This window comes from Mesoplodon mirus (assembly GCF_964341445.2).
Source record: "Mesoplodon mirus genome assembly, chromosome: 3".
Lineage (NCBI taxonomy): Eukaryota > Metazoa > Chordata > Mammalia > Artiodactyla > Ziphiidae > Mesoplodon > Mesoplodon mirus.
Window position 1 is genome coordinate 20584377 of NC_138978.1, and position 19144 is coordinate 20603520.

The 19144-nt window shown below is 40.1% G+C and overlaps 1 protein-coding gene across 3 annotated transcripts in view; it reads left to right on the forward strand.

Moving 5' to 3' along the window:
- Window positions 1-19144, forward strand: part of ZBTB40 (zinc finger and BTB domain containing 40) — an 81356-nt gene that overhangs the window by 33905 nt on the left and 28307 nt on the right. For all 3 annotated transcript variants that reach the window (XM_082613996.1, XM_082613995.1, XM_082613997.1), the window contains 3 exons: window positions 3363-4132; window positions 4604-4737; window positions 18761-18950. In XM_082613996.1, coding sequence (XP_082470122.1) covers window positions 3436-4132; window positions 4604-4737; window positions 18761-18950 — 1021 coding nt within the window. In that variant the 5' untranslated portion in view covers window positions 3363-3435. The remainder of the gene's footprint in view (window positions 1-3362; window positions 4133-4603; window positions 4738-18760; window positions 18951-19144) is intronic.

Here is a 19144-nt window from a genome sequence, read left to right on the forward strand (position 1 = left end):
ACCCTTTTCACTTTGCTTTTCAGTTTTGGAAGTTTCTTATTGTTATATCCTCAAGGTCAGAGATTCTTCACTCAACCATATCTAGTCTACTAGTAAGTGCATCAAAGGCATTCTTTATTTCTGTTACAGTGTTCTTAACCTCTAGCTTTTCTTTTTCATTCTTTCTTAGAATTTCCATCTCTCTGCTTACATTTCCATCTGTTTTTGCATGTTGTCTACTTTTTCCTTTAAATCCCTTATCTTATTAATCCTTTTTTAAAAATTCCTTGTCTGATAATTCCTGACATATCTGACTGTGGTTCTGATGCTTGTTCAGTCTCTTTGAAGTGTGTTTTTTGCCTTTTAATATATGCCTTGTAGTTTTTTCTTTAGAGGTAGACATAAAGTACTGGGTAAAAGGAACTGTGGTAAATATGCCTATAGTGATGGAGTGGTAAGGTGTGAAGGGAGGAAGTGTGTTTTATAGACCTATTATTAGGTCTCAGTCTTTTGGTAAGTCTGTGCCCCTGGACTGTGAACTTCACTGATACTTTTCAGTCTCCCCCTCCCCACCTCCTTAAGTGCTACAGGATGGCTAGAGTGGACTGACGTTGGGTATTTCCTTTCCTGCAGTTAGGTTAGACGCTGGTAAAATAGTTTCTTCTGATTCTAGGCCTTGTTGAGAAGAACAGAATCCTCTATCATATTTTAAAATGGTTACTTTCTCCTTCCTCCTGCCAGAAGCAGAAGGGAATTTTCCCCCAGTATTCACTGTGAGTACCCAGTAGAGCTCCTGGAGTTAAAACTCACAAAATTATGACTCTGTCCCTCTGGAGTTTTTAACTCTCAGACTTGTCCACCCTGAGCCTCCATCAATTTGTTAACTTAGGTTTAGTTTTCCTATTCTGGCACTGCTTCCCATGGATTTCTCTTGGTGGGTTTCTGCTCTGAGAAGTTGTGATTCTCTGCCTGTTGCTCCAATTTTGGGAGCAGTAGTTTTGCCCTGTGACCTCACTTCTCTGACAGAGCTAAGAAGAGTTGTTGATTTTTCCATCTGTTTACCTTTTTACCTGCCAAGTTAGAATGGTGACTTTTAAGCTCCTTCCATGCCAGACCAGAAACCTGGAAACCAGAACTCGGAAATATTTTCATTTTTATTTTTATTTTTATTTGTCAGTTTCAAATGTGGGAAAATAAGGAATAGTGGTGGAGTGGAAAGGTAACAAAGGCAACCAGTGTTATTTTGACAAATGTCAAAGACCATGTGACTTTCCTGCTTAAAGCCCCTCAAACCCTTCATTGACTCCTCATTGTCTTTAGGATAAATCCAAGCTCCTAAGCATGGCCCATGCATCTTTCTGTGGCCAGAACCTCTGCCTGCCTCTCCAGATTCATCTCCTGACACTCCCTGTCCCTTTCTATATGTTCTAGTAGCACTGAACTCCTTATAATCCCCCCCTCCTAAGCCTCCTTCCTGCCATGTGATGTTTTCTTATCTGTGTGCCTCACGCAGACTTCCCTGCTTGGAGTGCCTTTTTCTCCCACTCTTTTCACCTCATCAGTGCCTGCTCATTTATTAAGGCAGGTTAGCTGTTAGCTCTTCCACAAAAACCTTACTCTAACTCTTGGATATCCCTGTTCCCCAAACTGGGCTTCTAAGTACAAATCTCTATCATTACATTTCCTGCCATTCATTTATTCATTCCACCAACTAACCAACAGTGTTTGTGTCAGGCAGAATTTTAAGCACTGGGATGCAGCAGATGACGAAAAAAAAAGTTCCTTCCCTAATGGAGTTTATATTCTAGTGAAGGGGGTACATGATAAGTAAGTAAAAATATGTGTCAGGAAGCTATGATAAAAAATAGAGTAAGAGGGATGGAATGTTCTGAGGTTGGAGAGGAGGTTGCTATTTAAAGAACATGGTCAGATTTGATTAAATGTTCTAAATCATTAAAAAATAAATAAATAAAATAAAGAACATGGTCAGGGAAGACCTCGTTGATCATGTGGCCATTGAGCAGAGTCCTGATGGGAGTGAGAGAGTGAGCCGTGCACACATGTGAAGAAACCTACAGGTGAATATGCTTAGCGTGTTCCACAATCAGCAAGGAGGGCATGGTGCTTACAGCAAAATGGGTGAGCGAGGCAGAAGATGAGGTTTTAGAGCTAATGACAGCCAGAGTAAGAATTTTGGCTTTTGGCTTTTACTCTGAGACCAGGTACCATGGAGGCTTTTGTGCAAAGTGACATATATGGCTACGTGCTAAAAAGATCACTCTGACTACTGGGTTGAAGATAGAGTAGGGTAGGGGTAGGGCTAGGAAGGGGTGGAGGCATGGGGGACCAGTTAGGACATTGTTGCAATATCCAAATAAAAGGTGATGGTGGCTTGGGCTGACCAGAGTAGAACCAGTGGAGGTAGTAAATAAGTGATTGGGTTTTGGATATATTTTGAAGGTAGAGCCAACAGGATTTGTAAAGGATTGGGTAAGGGATATGAGAAAAAACAGGAGTCAAGGATGATTTCTAGGTTTTTGGTCTGAACAACTAGAAGGGACAGAATTGCTGTGAAGTGGGGAAGATGGCAGGGGAGTTTGGATTTAAGTTTAAGAAACCTAACAGGACTCCAATTAGAGATGTTCAGTAGGTAGTTGGAAGTGTGCGTCTGCAGTTCAGAGGAAAGGGCTGAGCTGGAAATATAAATCTGAAAGCTCTTAACATTTAGATATTTCAAAGGCATGGAAGCAGATGAGAGAGAAATGAGATGACAGTCCTGGAGCACAGCAAACTTTAGAGGCCAAAGTGATGCAGAGAACCCAGCAAAGGAACCAGAGAGCGCAGGATCAAGTGAAAACTCCATTTTAAAGGGGAGGGAATGACGACCTGTATTCAGTGCTGCAGATAGGTCAAGTAATAGGAGGACATTGTATTATAAATCTGTTTATATATATAGGTCTCCTTCATTTGGCTGAGAACTAGAGAGCAGAATGCATTTAGCAATGTAGTTACTTATAGCTTTGAAATCAGTGAGACATGGGCATGCCACTTAATGACTGTTTTTCCTTAAGCTGGTTCTCTCAGTCTCTTTGAGCTTCAGTCTCATCTATAAAATGGGGAGGATACAGTACTTTTCCAGTGAGTTTTTGTGAGGATCAAATGAGATCATCCAGATGACACACTAAGCATAGTCCTGTTCATGCAGTTAAACCCATGCCAGTTATTATCATGATTAATTCAGTATACCTGGCACAGTACCCCTTCCTATTCAGCAGCATTTGCTGAATGAACCAATGAATTGCCTGTTCATTTTAATATTTCATTCAGGGCATTTCCCTATGTGCTTATGAAGTATTAACATGACATTTTTGGGGTTTCTCCAGGATCTAGTGCTGATCTTCACAAAGTGATTCTGCAAGAAGAGAGGAAAGGAAGTCCTCAGACAGAGCTGATGCGATGGAGCTCCCCAACTATAGCCGGCAGCTGCTGCAGCAGCTCTACACGCTGTGCAAGGAGCAGCAGTTCTGTGACTGCACCATTTCCATTGGTACCATTTACTTCAGGGCCCACAAACTTGTCCTGGCTGCTGCCAGCCTCCTGTTCAAAACCCTGCTGGACAACACAGACACCATCTCCATCGATGCATCTGTCGTGAGCCCTGAGGAGTTTGCCCTCTTGTTAGAAATGATGTACACTGGCAAACTACCTGTGGGCAAGCACAACTTCTCCAAAATCATCTCCTTAGCCGACAGCCTACAGATGTTTGATGTGGCTGTTAGCTGTAAAAATCTTCTAACTAGCCTTGTAAACTGCTCCGTTCAGGGTCAGGTGGTGAAGGATGTCTCCACACCATCCTCAGAGTCATCCAGGAAGGAGTTGGAGAAGCCTGAAGTAGAAATCCTTTCCTCCGAGGGTGCTGGAGAGCTTCATTCTTCCCCAGAGGTTTCCACCCCTCCAGGGAGCGCTGTGAAAGCCGGGATGGGGGAAGTGATCCAAACAGTCGTGCAAGAAATGAGTGTGGATCCTTCCACTGCCCAGGGGATTCAGGGGAATGCAGACACCCCAGTGGAGACTCCTCTGACAGCTGAAGTTTTTTCCCCTTCTCCTGTTGTACAAACCTTTAGTGAGGCAAAGGAAGCAAGCCCAGAACCAGGTAATATTCATTTAATAGTTGTTTTGTAATCTATCCTGTTGTCAGTTACTAGATTCAGTGATCTTTATGAGTTTTTTGTTTGTTTGTTTGTTTCACTGATAAATTTATCAAAGACCACTGTTAGATTGGAAACCAAAATCCAATGCAATACTTGTACTAGGACATTTTTCTTTTAAAAGTGTCTGTGGTTTTAAGTGTTGCAAGCCTGAAGATGAACCACAGAGCAGAAAAGCAGTATTGAAATAAGCATGTACCATCTTTGATTCTTACCATTATTTTAACCAGGATGATGATGGCACAAAGGAGGAAGCTATTAGAGATGCTGTTTGCTATTACTCATAACTGATACATTAGCTGTTATTTACAAATGCAGTACATGACCTAACGGTTCTCAGACAGCTTAAACTTTTAAAAATCATTTCAAGTAATCAATCACTGATTTTTTAAAATTTTGTTTTGTTTTACATTCAGAGTATGAGGGGAAACATTACCAGCTGAATTTTCTTCTAGAAAATGAAAAAATCTTCGCAGATGCACTCTTGATTACCCAGGATGTTTTAAAAAGACTAGAAGAATGTTCAGAAATTAAAGGTACACAGAAGGAGGTAGGTACCATGAGTTTTATTTGTTTGCTGGTTTAATGTTCTCAGGATAGCAGATCAGTTATCAGGGTCTCAATTTTTTTCAAACTTTAAATTTTTTTTTGACATTTATCCCCTAAAGGACAGTCATGCAAAAGTGCTAGGCAAGAGACTTTCAAAACGAATTTTATTTTGATCACTAGGTGGATCCCAGCTTATAACCGGTTTTGATCCAGGATACTTAACTGGGCTTACCATTTCCTCCTGATTAATCAGGAATAAAATGGGGCAGAAGGTAGTCATGGATAACCCCAAATCAGAGATCAAGTAATAAAAACAAAAAACCAAACAACAATAAATACTCAAAACATGGTACGAAAAGGATTTAATATGGACTCACACAGTAAATTGCATCGTGTTTAGGAATACAGTGGTCATTTTCAGACATAAAAACAATAATGGTGAACACTTATTGAATACTTACTTTGATACACTTGGTATCAATACAAATGTTATCTAATCCTCACAAAAATCATTGAGGTGGATACTATTTTATTATTTTTTATCACTGTTTTATGGATGAGAAGAACTGTCTCAAAGAGGTGATGTAACTTGGCCAAGGTTGCAGAGCTCATAAAACTAAACTCTGAGCAAGAATTCAAACCTAAGCATTCTGACTTTAGAGCTGTTCTCTTACACATTGAGTTACTGCCTCCCAAAGGGGTAAAAATGATACGTGTATGTCTTGTATGTATAAACGTACATAGGCATCACCTGACAGAAAACTGTCAAATGGTTATCATGCTCTATTTCTTAGCTGACGTTTTCTGTTTTTTTCATTATCTCAGTGAGGTGCATCCCCACCTGTGGGCTCCCTCACTACCCAGTTCCTCACACTGGATGCTGCAGGGTTGACTGCCCTGCCACCTGAGGACTCCCTTGCTTCCCCTTTCTCCCGGCCATGCCTCCCATTCTGAGAGGTGCTGGCAGAGTGAGCGGGCACTGCCCCTGTAGGCTTGCTCATCTGACTGAGGGGGTAGTGTGGGGAGGCCTCCCATGTTGCTGTAGACAATTTAGTGTCTGTTAGTTACTATTAATCCAAGCAATAAATGCCTTCTACTATTTAAATAGTTCCCTGATTCATAGCAGGTTACTTTAAAAAAAAACAAATTCAGGGTCAAGTGTTTACTTTAACCATGGTTTATCGACAGTTGGCTATAAATTGTTTTTTTTGAGAGATAAGCTGTTTACAAGACTGGGCTGACCCTGATGACTCTCTTAGGGGAGGTTTCAAGTGGTAAATCCTTGGTACTCTTTGTACTGATTATGCTGAAGGACATTATGGTTTTATATTTTTGCACTTGGATGTTCTCTTAACTGTTCAATCCATCATTTTGTCACTAGTTTGTTACCTCAATAGCTTATAGACACACCTCTTCATTTTCTCTCTTAAGACTTCCTCTCCACTTAACTTTGGTTACAGAGGAGCAACATCATTCCTTAGATCAGCAATACTCAAATTATTAGTGTCACCTCTGTACTAACTTAAACTGTGTCTTATGCATTTTTTTTCCTAATACTGGTACCTAAAAGTGTCTGGCACATAACAGGTGTTCAAGAAATGTTTGCTGTACAGGGATTCATTCAGCATTTCCCCCCCACTGCTTGTCCTGATCATTTGATGGCAATAACGTTAATAGTACTTTGCAATAACACTGATTCACTGTTGGTGATCATTATAGGCTTATGTTATTTCTTCCTCGGTTTTAGAGGTCAGAGTAAGAGCACTACAGATCACTTGGTAGCTATATTTAAAACTGATTCTGTTTTATTCTATAATAAATTGTTCAGCTACAGAAAGAAAAAGGGAAAAATACTTTAAGAACGTAAGATTAAATTAAATATAGTTAGGAGGTACTGCTTTGTATGTAGGCCTGTACTTCTCTCTTTCTCTCTCACTCTATTTTAGACAGCTTGAGGTATGATTGATGTACAGCAAACTGTACACATTTAAAGGTTATAGCTTGCTAAGTTTTGAAACCTGAAATGATCATCACAATCAAGATAGTGAACATATCCATCACCCCTAAAAATGTTTTCACATCCCTTTGTAATCCCTCCATCCTGCCCCTTTCCACTCACTTGCTCTTCCCCAGGTAACACTTGTCTGCTTTCTCTCTCTCTAGATGAATGTGCATTTTCTGGAGTATTTTATAAATGGAATCATATAATCTGTATTCCTTTTGGTCTGGCTTCTTGCATTCAGCATAACTATTTTGAGGTTCACCCAAGTTGTTGCATGTTCATTCCTTTTTATTGCTGAGCAGGGTTCCATTGTGTGGATATACCATTTATTTATCCAGCTCTACCATTTACTAGTATTGTTAGCTTCAGCAGTTGAATCTCTGAAAACCTCAATTTCCTAATTTGTAAAATTTGGGAGTGTTATCACCTACATCATAGGGTCATTGTGAAATTAAGATTTATGTAAAACTCACATTAAAACGCCAGGCACATAGAAGGAGCTCAGTAGGTGACTGATACATTAACTCAGTATTTTTATTTTTTTTTAATTTTTATTTATTTATTTTATTTATTTATTTTATTTATTTTTAACATCTCTATTGGAGTATAATTGCTTTACCATGGTGTGTTAGTTTCTGCTGTATAACAAAGTGAATCAGCTGTATGTATACATATATCCCCATATCACCTCCCTCTTGGGTCTCCCTCCCACCCTCTCTATCCCACCCCTCTAGGTGGTCACAGAGCACTGAGCTGATCTCCCTGTGCTATGTGGCAACTTCCCACTAGCTATCTGTTTTACATTTGGTAGTGTATATATGTCCATGCCACTCTCTTACTTCATCCCAGCCTACCCTTCCCCCTCCCTATGTCCTCAAGTTCATTCTCTATGTCTGCATCTTTATTCCTGTCCTGCCTGTAGGTTCTTCAGAACCTTTTTTTTTTTTTTGCAGTACGCGGGCCTCTCACTGTTGTGGCCTCTCCCGTTGCGGAGCACAGGCTCCGGATGCACAGGCTTAGCGGCCATGGCTCACGGGCCTAGCCGCTCCGTGGCATGTGGGATCTTCCCAGACCAGGGCACGAACCCTTGTCCCCTGCATCGGCAGGCGGACTCTCAACCACTGCGCCACCAGGGAACCCCAGAACCGTTTTTTTTTTTTTTTTAGATTCCATATCTATGTGTTACCATACAGTATTTGTTTTTCTCTTTCTGACTTACTTCACTCTGTATGACAGTCTCTAAGTCCATCCACCTCACTACAAATAACTCAATTTTGTTTCTTTTTATGGCTGAGTAATATTCCATTGTATATATGTACCACATCTTCTTCATCCATTCATCTGTCGATGGACACTTAGGTTGCTTCCATGTCCTGACTATTGTAAGTAGAGTTGCAATAACATTGTGGTGCATGTCTCTTTTTGAATTATGGTTTTCTCAGGGTATATGCCCAGTAGTGGGGTTGCTGGGTCATATGGTAGTTCTGATTTTAGTTTTTTAAGGAACCTCCATACTGTTCTCCATAGTGGCTGTATCAATTTACATTCCCACCAACAGTGCAAGAGGGTTTCCTTTTTTCCACACCCTCTCCAGCATTTATTGTTTGTAGATATTTTGATTATGGCCATTCTGAGCGGTGTGAGGTGATATCTCATTGCAGTTTTGATTTGTGTTTCTCTAATGATTAGTGATGTTGAGCATCCTTTCATGCGTTTGTTGGCAATCTGTATATCTCCTTTGGAGAAATGTCTATTAGGTCTTCTGCGCATTTTGGGATTGGGTTATTTGTTTCTTTGATATTGAGCTGCATGATCTGGTTGTATATTTGGGAGATTAATCCTTTGTCAGTTGCTTTGTTGGCAAATATTTTCTCCCATTCTGAGGGTTGTCTTTTCGTCTTGTTTGTGGTTTCCTTTGCTGTGCAAAAGCTTTAAAGTTTCATTAGGTCCCATTTGTTTATTTTTGTTTTTATTTCCATTACTCTAGGAGGTGGATCAAAAAGAATCTTGCTGTGATTTATGTCATAGAGTGTTCTACTTATGTTTTCCTCTAAGAGTTTTATAGTGTCTGGTCTTACATTTAGGTCTTTAATCCATTTTGAGTTTATTTTTGGGTATGGTATTACGGGGTGTTCTAATTTCATTCTTTTACATGTAGCTGTCCAGTTTTCCCAGCACCACTTCTTGAAAGGCTGTCTTTTCTCCATTGTGTGTTCTTGCCTCGTTTATCAAAGATAAGGTGACCATATGTGTGTGGGTTTACCTCTGAGCTTTCTGTCTTGTTCCATTAATCTGTATTTCTGTTTTTGTGCCAGTACCATACTATCTTGATTACTGTAGCTTTGTAGTATAGTCTGAAGTCAGGGAGCCTGATTCTTCCAGCTCCGTTTTTCTTTCTCAAGATTGCTATGGCTATTTCAGGTCTTTTGTGTTTCCATACACATTGTGAAATTTTTTGTTCTAGTTCTATGAAAAATGCCATTGGTAGTTTGATAGGGATTGCATTGGATTTGTAGATTGCTTTGGATAGTAGAATCATTTTCACAATGTTGATTCTTCCAATCCAAGAACATGGTATATCTCTCCATCTGTTTGTATCATCTTTAATTTCTTTCATCAGTGTCTTATAGTTATAGGTCTTTTGTCTCCTTAGGTAGATTTATTCCTAGGTATTTTATTCTTTTTGTTGCAGTGGTAAATGGGAGTGTTTCCTTATTTCTCTTTCAGATTTTTCATCATTAGTGTATAGGAATGCAAGAGATTTCTGTGCACAAATTTTGTATCCTGCTTCTTTACCAGATTCATTGATTAGCTCTAGTAGTTTTCTGGTAGCATCTTTAGGATTCTCTATGTATAGTATTATGTCATCTGCAAACAGTGAAAGCTTTACTTCTTCTTTTCCAGTTTGGATTCCTTTTATTTCTTTTTCTTCTCTGATTGCTGTGGCTAAAACTTCCAAAACTATGTTGAATAATAGTGGTGAGAATGGATAACATTGTCTTGTTCCTGATCTTCGTGGAAATGATTTCAGGTTTTCATCATTGAGAACAATGCTGGCTGTGGGTTTCTCATATATGGCCTTTATTATGTTGATGTAAGTTCCCTCTATGCCTACTTTCTGGAGGGTTTTTTATCATAAATGGGTGTTGAATTTTGTCGAAAGCCTTTTTGGCATTTTTTAAGATGATCGTATGATTTTTGTCCTTCAGTTTATTAATATGGCTTATGACATTGATTGATTTGCATATATTGAAGAATCCTTGCATTCCTTAGGTAAACCCCACTTGGTCATGGTGTATGATCCTTTTAATGTGCTGTTGGATTCTGTTTGCTAGTATTTTGTTGAGGATTTTTGCATCTATGTTCATCAGTGATATTAGCCTATAATTTTCTTTTTTTGTGACATCTTTGTCTGGTTTTGGTATGAGGGTGATGGTGCCCTCGTAGAATGAGTTTGGGAGTGTTCCTCACTCTGCTCTATTTTGGAAGAGTTTGAGAAGGATAGGTGTCAGCTCTTCTCTAAATGTTTGATAGAATTCACCTGTGAAGCCATCTGGTCCTGGGCTTTTGTTTGTTGGAAGATTTTTAATCACAGTTTCAATTTCAGTGCTTGTGATTGGTCTGTTTATATTTTCTGTTTCTTCCTGGTTCAGTCTCGGAAGGTTGTGCTTTTCTAAGAATTTGTCCGTTTCTTCCAGGTTGTCCATTTTATTGGCATAGAGTTGCTTGTAGTAATCTCTCATGATCCTTTGTATTTCTGCAGTGTCAGTTGTTATTTCTCCTTTTTCATTTCTAATTCTGTTGATCTGAGACTTCTCCCTTTTTTTCTTGATGAGTCTGGCTAATGGTTTATCAATTTTGTTTATCTTCTCAAAGAACCAGCTTTTAGTTTTATTGATCTTTGCTATCATTTCCTTCATTTCTTTTTCATTTATTTCTGATCTGATCTTTATGATTTCTTTCCTTCTGCTAACTTTGGGGTTTTTTTGTTCTTCTTTCTCTAATTGCTTTAGGTGTAAGGTTAGGTTGTTTATTTGAGATGTTTCTTGTTTCTTGAGGTAGGGTTGTATTGCTATAAATTCCCTCTTAGAACTGCTTTTGCTGCATCCCATAGGTTTTGGGCCGTCATGTTTTCATTGTCATTTGTCTCTAGGTACTTTTTGATTTCCTCTTTGATTTCTTCAGTGATCTCTTGGTTATTTAGTAGTGTACTGTTTAGCCTCCATGTGTTTGTATTTTTTACAGATTTTCCCCTGTAATTGGTATCTAGTCTCATAGAGTTGTGGTCGGAAAAGATACTTGATACGATTCAATTTTCTTAATTTTACCAAGGCTTGATTTGTGACCCCAGATATGATCTATCCTGGAGAATGTTCCATGAGCACTTGAGAAGAAAGTGTTTTCTGTTGTTTTTGGCTGAAATGTCCTATAAATATCAATTAAGTCCCTCTTGTTGAATGTGTCATTTAAAGCTTGTGTTTCCTTATTTATTTTTGTTTTGGATGATCTGTCCATTGGTGAAAGTGGGGTGTTACTATTATTGTGTTACTGTTGATTTCCCCTTTTATGGCTGTTAGCATTTGCCTTATGTATTGAGGTGATCCTATGTTAGGTGCATAAATATTTACAATTGTTGTATCTTAATCTTGGATTGATCCCTTGATCATTATGTGTGTCCTCCTTTGTCTCTTGTAATGGTCTTTGTTTTAAAGTCTATTTTGTCTGATAAGAGGATTGCTACTCCAGCTTTATTTTGGTTTCCATTTGCATGGAATCTCTTTTTCCATCCCCTCACTTTCAGTCTGTATGTGTCTCTAGGTCTGAAGTGCGTCTCTTGTAGACAACGTATGTACGGGTCTTGTTTTTGTATCCATTCAGCCAGTCTGTGTCTTTTGGTGGGAGCATTTAATCCATTTACATTTAAGGTAATTATTGATATGTATGTTCCTATTACCATTTTCTTAAATGTTTTGGGTTTGTTATTGTAGGTCTTTTCCTTCTCTTGTGTTTCCTGCCTAGAGAAGTTCCTTAAGCATTTGTTGTAAAGCTGGTTTGGTGGTGCTGAACTCTCTCAGCTTTTGCTTGTCTGTAAAGGTTTTAATTTCTCCATCAAATCTGAATGAGATCCTTGCTGGGTAGAGTAATCTTGGTTGTAGGTTTTTCCCTTTCAGCACTTTAAATATGTCTTGCCACTCCCTTCTGGCTTGCAGAGTTTCTGCTGAAAGGTCAGCTGTTAACCTTATGGGGATTCCCTTGTATGTTATTTGTTGTTTTTCCCTTGCTGCTTTTAATATTTTTTCTTTGTATTTAATTTTTAATAGTTTGATGAATATGTGTCTTGGCATGTTTCTCCTTGGATTTATCCTGTATGGGACTCTCTGTGCTTCCTGGACTTGATTGACTATTTCCTTTCCCATATGGGAAGTTTTCAACTATAATCTTGTCAAATATTTTCTCGTCCCTTTCTTTTTCTCTTCTTCTTCTGGGACCCCTATAATTCGAATGTTGGTGCATTTAATGTTGCCCCAGAGGTCTCTGAGACTGTCCTCAATTCTTTTCATTCTTTTTTCTTTATTCTGCTCTGTGGTCGTTATTTCCACTATTTTATCTTCCATGTCACTTATCTGTTCTTCTGCCTCAGTTATTCTGCTATTGATCACTTCTAGAGAATTTTTAATTTCATTTATTGTGTTGTTCATCATTGCTTTATGCTCTTTAGTTCTTCTAGGTCCTTGTTAAACGTTTCTTCTATTTTCTCCATTGTATTTCCAAGATTTTGGATCATCTTTACTATCATTACTCTGAATTCTTCTTCAGGTAGACTGCCTATTTCCTCTTCATTTGTTTGGTCTGGTGGTTTTTTACCTTGCTCCTTCATCTGCTGCGTGTTTCTCTGTCTTCTCATTTTGCTTAACTTACTCTGTTTGGGGTCTCCTTTTTGCAGGCTGCAGGTTCGTAGTTCCCGTTGTTTTTGGTGTCTGCCCCCAGTGGCTAAGGTTGGTTCAGTGGGTTGTGTAGGCTTCCTGGTGGAGGGGACTAGTGCCTGTGTTCTGGTGGGTGAAGCTGGATCTTTCTGGTGGGCAGGACCACGTCCGGTGGTGTGTTTTGGGGTGTCTGTGACCGTATTATGATTTTAGGCAGCCTCTCTGCTAATGGGTGGGGTTGTGTTCCTGTCTTGCTAGTTGTTTGGCATAGGGTGTCCAGCACTGTAGCTTGCTGGTCGTTGAGTGGAGCTGAGTCTTAGCGTTGAGATGGAGATCTCTGGGGGAGCTTTTGCCATTGCTATTACATGGGGCCGGGAGGTCTCTGGTGGACCAATATCCTGAACTCAGCTCTCCCACCTAAGAGGCTCAGGCCTGACACCCGGCTGGAGTACCAAGGCCCTGTCAGCCACATGGCTCAGAAGAAAAGAGAGAAAAAAAAGAAAGAAAGAAAAAAATAATAAAATAAAGTGATTAAAATTTAAAAAATATTATTAAAAATTAAAAGTCAGGGCCTCCCTGGTGGCGCAGTGGTTGAGAGTCCGCCTGCCGATGCAGGGGATACGGGTTCGTGCCCCGGTCTGGGAGGATCCCATATGCCACGGAGTGGCTGGGCCCGTGAGCCATGGCCGCTGGGCCTGCGCGTCCGGAGCCTGTGCTCCGCAACGGGAGGGGCCACAACAGTGAGAGGCCCGCATACCGCAAAAAAAAAAAATAAAAAATTAAAAGTCATTAAAAAAATCATTTTTAGACTCAGTGAGTCTTGAAACTCCTTTTTCACTTAATGCCTTATAATATCCTAGTGCTGTGGTCACTTACTCTGACATGAGACGGTTTGCTGTTGATGTTTAAGCTTAATTTGCAAGTCATGCTTTCAAATAGGTACCGTTACCCTTGGAAGTAGCTTCCTGAACTGCAGGTGTGGTGTCTCGTACAAAGCCATCAGTCTCTAGAACAGCAGTTCAGTATATATAAAAATGATGCACTTGTTAAAATGGTGGATTTGTTAAAATATACACCTCCAGACCGCATTTCCAGAGTCTGATTCTTACGTTGTGGTAGAGCTTGGGAATCTCCATCTGTAACAAGTTCCCCATGGACTGCTTTTTTGGTATCTCTAGACTACATTTTTTTTTTTTTCTCGCAGTATGTGGGCCTCTCACTGTTGTGGCCTCTCCCGTTGCGGAGCACAGGCTCCAGACGCGCAGGCTCAGCAGCCGTGGCTCACGGGCCCAGTCGCTCCGCGGCATGTGGGATCTTCCTGGACCGGGGCACGAACCCGTGTCCCCTGCATCATCAGGTGGACTCTCAACCACTGCGCCACCAGGGAAGCCCTAGACTACATTTTGAGAAGCATTGCTGGAGAAGTTAATGGCTTAACAAAATTCTTAATGTATGATGGCAGATATCACAGTGTCTATGCTGACAGATCTCAGTGTTTTGAGTAGCTGCTGAATACCCATTTCCCAAGTGTTATTCTTTGTTTTCTCCTTGATTCAGCAAATATTTACTGAGCAACTGGTATGTGCCAGGCATTGAGCTGGTTGCTAGGAAAATAAACATAAATAAGACTGGACCCCTATCCTTATAGAATGTCTTGACAGCAAAGAAATCCTGCCACGTATGTAATTTTTGGGGAAGTATATACAGAAGTCACCCAACTACAGGAATCCCCAAAAGACTTCAGTGTCAAATGTATTTATTAGAACTGTTCACTTGGAACATCATTCTGCATTTCAGCTACAGTTGTAAAGGTTGTTTGGGGGTTTTGTTTGTCACTGTTCTGTTTATACATCTTTAGCTCCCAGAGAGCTTTGAATGTTTTTTGTTGTTGTTGGCTGTTATTTGGTTCATCATCATAAATTAAAAAGATGGCTCAACGTTAACTATAATCTACACTTAGGTGTGTAATTTTGAGGCTTGTTAAGGCTTGTGAGTGATGTTCTGATTGAGATGGACCGGCCTGTTCCTTTTCTTAAAAACAGATATGAGGTATGTACCTGGCCTGGATTGCGTTAAGGGAGGACATCATGAACCAGTGTCCTGATTATTTTCTTTCCTGAGATAAATGATGAAAGGTGGCAAAGCCATTCCCTGAGCAGTGATTGCAGCAATAGGAGAAGAACCTGGGCAGCTTGAATTGCGTGAAACCAAAACTGATTAAGGAGAAATCTCCTGGGTGCCGGGATGGGAAAGTGGCTTTCCCTTGTCTTTATCTCAGTGTAGTATCTCTTCCATTAGAAAAAGCTGATACCGACCTAAGAGGGTTCTCTGGCTGAGCTGAGTAAAAACCTGTATTTAAAGGCAAACTTATACTTTTTTTCACCTTTTATGCTAGAACTTTTAATTGTCTACTTGCTTTATTCCTAGCCGTGTCCCTGCTTTTAATTAATTGTGTAGATAGCAAGGTGAGTGTTTGACTAGAGTAAGGAGATAACTTTTTCTACTATTGATTTCCTTGCTGTTTGATCCACTTTTCATCTAAAGTTCTAGAAAGACTCCCAAAGCTGAAGACCTGGTAGCATCCTTTTTTCCTTCAACTTTGTTTCAGAGGCAAACAACAGTGAAGGCTCTTACATTCGTGAATCTGATGTTTTTCATCTGTGTTACTACTTCAGAGGTTTGTCAAGATCTGTAGGTCTGTGTTTTGTGGACTGTGTTCACTGACACGGTATAGGGTAACCTTCTTGAGAAGTGAGTGGATAGGGTTCACTTTACAGGTCTATGAGAGATGAACTTAAGTTGTTTTTTTCAGATCTCCTCTCTGCTAATTATTAAATCTAAGATTTGCAGCTATAGCTAGAAGGGCTAGTGGTCTTATGGGAAGGGAATTTCATTGTTAAACAAACATTTATTAAGTACCTATTTTATACCAGTCTCTTCACTAATCAGTGAGACCAGGAGGAATGGTACAGATTGTCTAAATGCTACCCAGTGTTCAAGTGATGTTGATTCTAGTAAGTCCAATAAAATCCAGTGAAATGGATTTGGTTACACTCAAAGTTTGGGAGATGGAACTGGGTGAAAGGCGTGCCAGGTCATTGGAATGAGTTCAGTGTTTCATCCGGGTATTCTGCTCACTAGCCATGCAAACTTGGGCAACTTACTTCAGCTCTCTGACTCTCCTTTAAGTAGTCGTAGTAATGCCTCCAGGATCTGATGTAAGGAGTAAAGTAGATGGCAAGTATGCACGGTATCTGGGATGGTATTGAGCTATTGTGGTCTGTCTCATTATTACCATTGCCTGGCCCTCAGCATTCAGGAAGGCATGAGCAAACAAGAATATAGTGTAACAAAGACAAATCCAAAGGCGGCAGTAGGCATATGGTTGGGAAAATAAGTAAATTCAATTAAAAGATCTGAGTGTAAGGGAAAGATTAAATGGTTTTTTCACATATAACAGAGGGAAAGAAAACTGTCCCATCTTTAAACATATTGACCTATATTTCACTCATAGATAAAAGTACTTTGAGTACTTCTGTGACCATGAATTGATACAAATTTATTGAAGTACCTTTAACTCTAAGAATCAAAGGAGTTCCAAATGTCTGGTTAAAGAATAAAACTCTGTTTTTGTCCATTTCTTAGAGTTCTGTTACGTGATAGCAATCAGTGAATTCCAGCCTGTTGCAATATGTGACACCCTTCTGTTTAGTCAGATCCCCTATTTCAGAAAAGGGCTCACTCCACTGTGGAGCCCCAGGCAGCTTAGGGGGCTGGTGGAGTAAGCTACAGCACTGGCTCTGGTACAGGTCCCCAGTAGGTACTGGAAGAAAGAGCAGAGAGCAGGGCTTTCCAGGCATCTGTCTGCTCCCTCCTGGCCCTTTCATCAACCTACCCCTGCTTCTCTTCCCAGATGGTCACCCTGGTGTCACTGCTGAGCAATGAAGTTAACAAATGTTTTAATTTCACTGCTGAGCAGTTCTGCAGAGGAGGGAACAGCAGAGAGGATAATGAGAAGCGCATCAGATGCCACCATTGATGGAAGCTTCTCTTCCCCACTGGCTCAAACGATAATGCCAGACAAATTGGATACTGAGAAAGGTGGATCTGGGGTATTCGGAGAGCTTCGGGTGGAAGAAAACTGGCCTAGGATAGAATGAGATAGCTGTATGCTGTATCAGTTAAGTGCACAAGAGGGAGGGAGGGAGGGAGGGAGGGAGGATAGAAATGGAAAATAAAGAGGAAAAAACAGGTTTAAAACCAAGGGCGTTAGCAATAGTGGGTCTTTATAAGATACCTATTCCTGTGTTGAACAAATTAGTCTTAAAATTTAGCAGCTTAAAAGAACAAGTGTTTATGACCTCACAGTTTCTGTGGGTCAGAAATCCAGGCATAGCTTACCTGAGTCCCTGGCTCAGGGTCCCTCACAGGGCTGTACTCAGGGTGTCAGCCTGCACTGCAGACATGTCGAGGCTCAGCTGGTGAGTGTCTCTTTCTAAGCTCACTCACTGACTGTTGACCCGGGATGTGAGTTCCTTGCCACATGGGCCTCTCTATAGGGTACCTCTCAACATGGCACCTTGCATCCCATAGAGGAAAGAAAGACACTGAGGGAGTCCACACATGGGCAAGATGGAAGTCACAGTAACCTAGCCTCACAAATGGTGTCCCATTACTTTTACCATATTCTTTTCCTTAGAAGCAAGTCATTAGGTTCAGCTCAAGGGCATGAAAACCTGGAGGCATACTGGGAACCTGAGGCTGCCTACCTCAGGTCCCTACTGCTGTCAGGGAAGAGGCATTCTAAAGAGATTTTAGGCCAACTAATAAAAGCAAGAAAGGATGAATAAATGTGACCAAAGAGAATTAAGCATTCAACTTACATTTTTATCTCATTTGTTTATTATTTTTAAAATAGAGACAAAATGAGTTTATCTTATGTTCATGGAAGTTACTTATTCCAGTAAAAACTTAATAAGGATTATTAAATTGTGTTTTATCTACGTTTACTTTTGGAGATGACCAAAATTCATAGGAACCTTTTTTTTAAGTTTAACTTAGCTCTCTGATCAGGAAACAAGCTAGAACAAACTCAAGAAACACAAAGTCTAACTCATTTATAATTCTGTTTATTTGGGAGGAGAGAAGAAGATAAAGTCCCTCTAAACAACAATTTTAAACATATAATTACTGTCAGAATATATAATAACTGTCTAGGTGAACTTTGCCAGTGTACATATTCAAGAGATGCTTTTGTGTTGTGTATGTGTCTGTGTGTGCATGTGTGTGTCTAGAAAACCTTTTTGCTCTCTAAAGACTCTCATGAGAAAACTATTTTCTTTTATAGTATTGACACTAAAAAACATCAGAGGTAAGTTGTAGTTTTGCCAAGTAGAAATATGAAGATTATACATAAGACTATACTCATGAAATTAAGTTTCGATTACCAGATTTTTCCTTATTGCTGAAATAGAAATATTAATTCTGCCTTCCAGTTGGCATCCCTCCCATTTGTGTGAGAGATGCTCTGTCAGACCGAAGAAAGGAATGCTAATGTTGTTTTATTTTACCCCTGGAGTTGTTGATATTTTAATGCTCTAGGTTTTGAAAAGTCATGAAGGGAGTTGGGTTTTAGGCATATGGTGCTGAGACCCCTGGAGGATAAGGCACATCTAACAGACACTGTGGCTCTGGATTGAGATAGAGTTCAGGATTAGTGCATTGGTTTTCAGGGTTGTCTTCATAAAGGTGATAGTTACAGCTATATGTGTGAGAGCTTTTCAAAAGGAGAGTATATAAAGTGAGAAAAAATAAAGAGTTGAAATCAGTCTTAGGTACTGCTTTTGCTTATGGATTTGGAAGAAGAGCCAGTGAGGAAGGCAGAAAAAGAGTGGTCAGAAAGGTGAGTTCTTACCCAAAATGCTTCGGTGTCAAGAAGTCAGAGGAGAATTGTGCTGCAGAGGTGACAGTACCGTCAAATGCCATAGAAAGGTCAAGTAGGTGGGGATCAAACTGTTGAGGGCCCACTTGCCAAATCCAAGGAGCATGGAGTTCTTTTGGCTGGCTAATGTGTCTTTCTGGGCACTTGTGTTCTACAGACCGTAATGGGATGTCTTGTGGGTGAAGGACAGTCAGCATTCCAGAGAATCCTGGATAAAGTGAGAAGTGCAAGCCTGGATGTTCAGACTGTCGTGTCCCTTTTGAGGCTGTTCCAAGATTCTAATCCTGCGGTAAAGACAGCACTGTTAGACAGACAGCCAGAGGCTGTAGAAGCAGTGCAGCCAAAAGGTACGAGAAGCCTTATCCACCTGAGTGACTGAATTTTATTCTGGGAAGATGCTGTAAAGCTTGCTCCAGTGATACATTTCTTCAATGGCTTAGTTATTGTTAAAGTGATTTTCACATAAATTCTACCTGTAGTTCCAGAGACTGCATGTTAATATATACAAACTGATTTTGAGTCTTCATTTCTACCCCCTAGT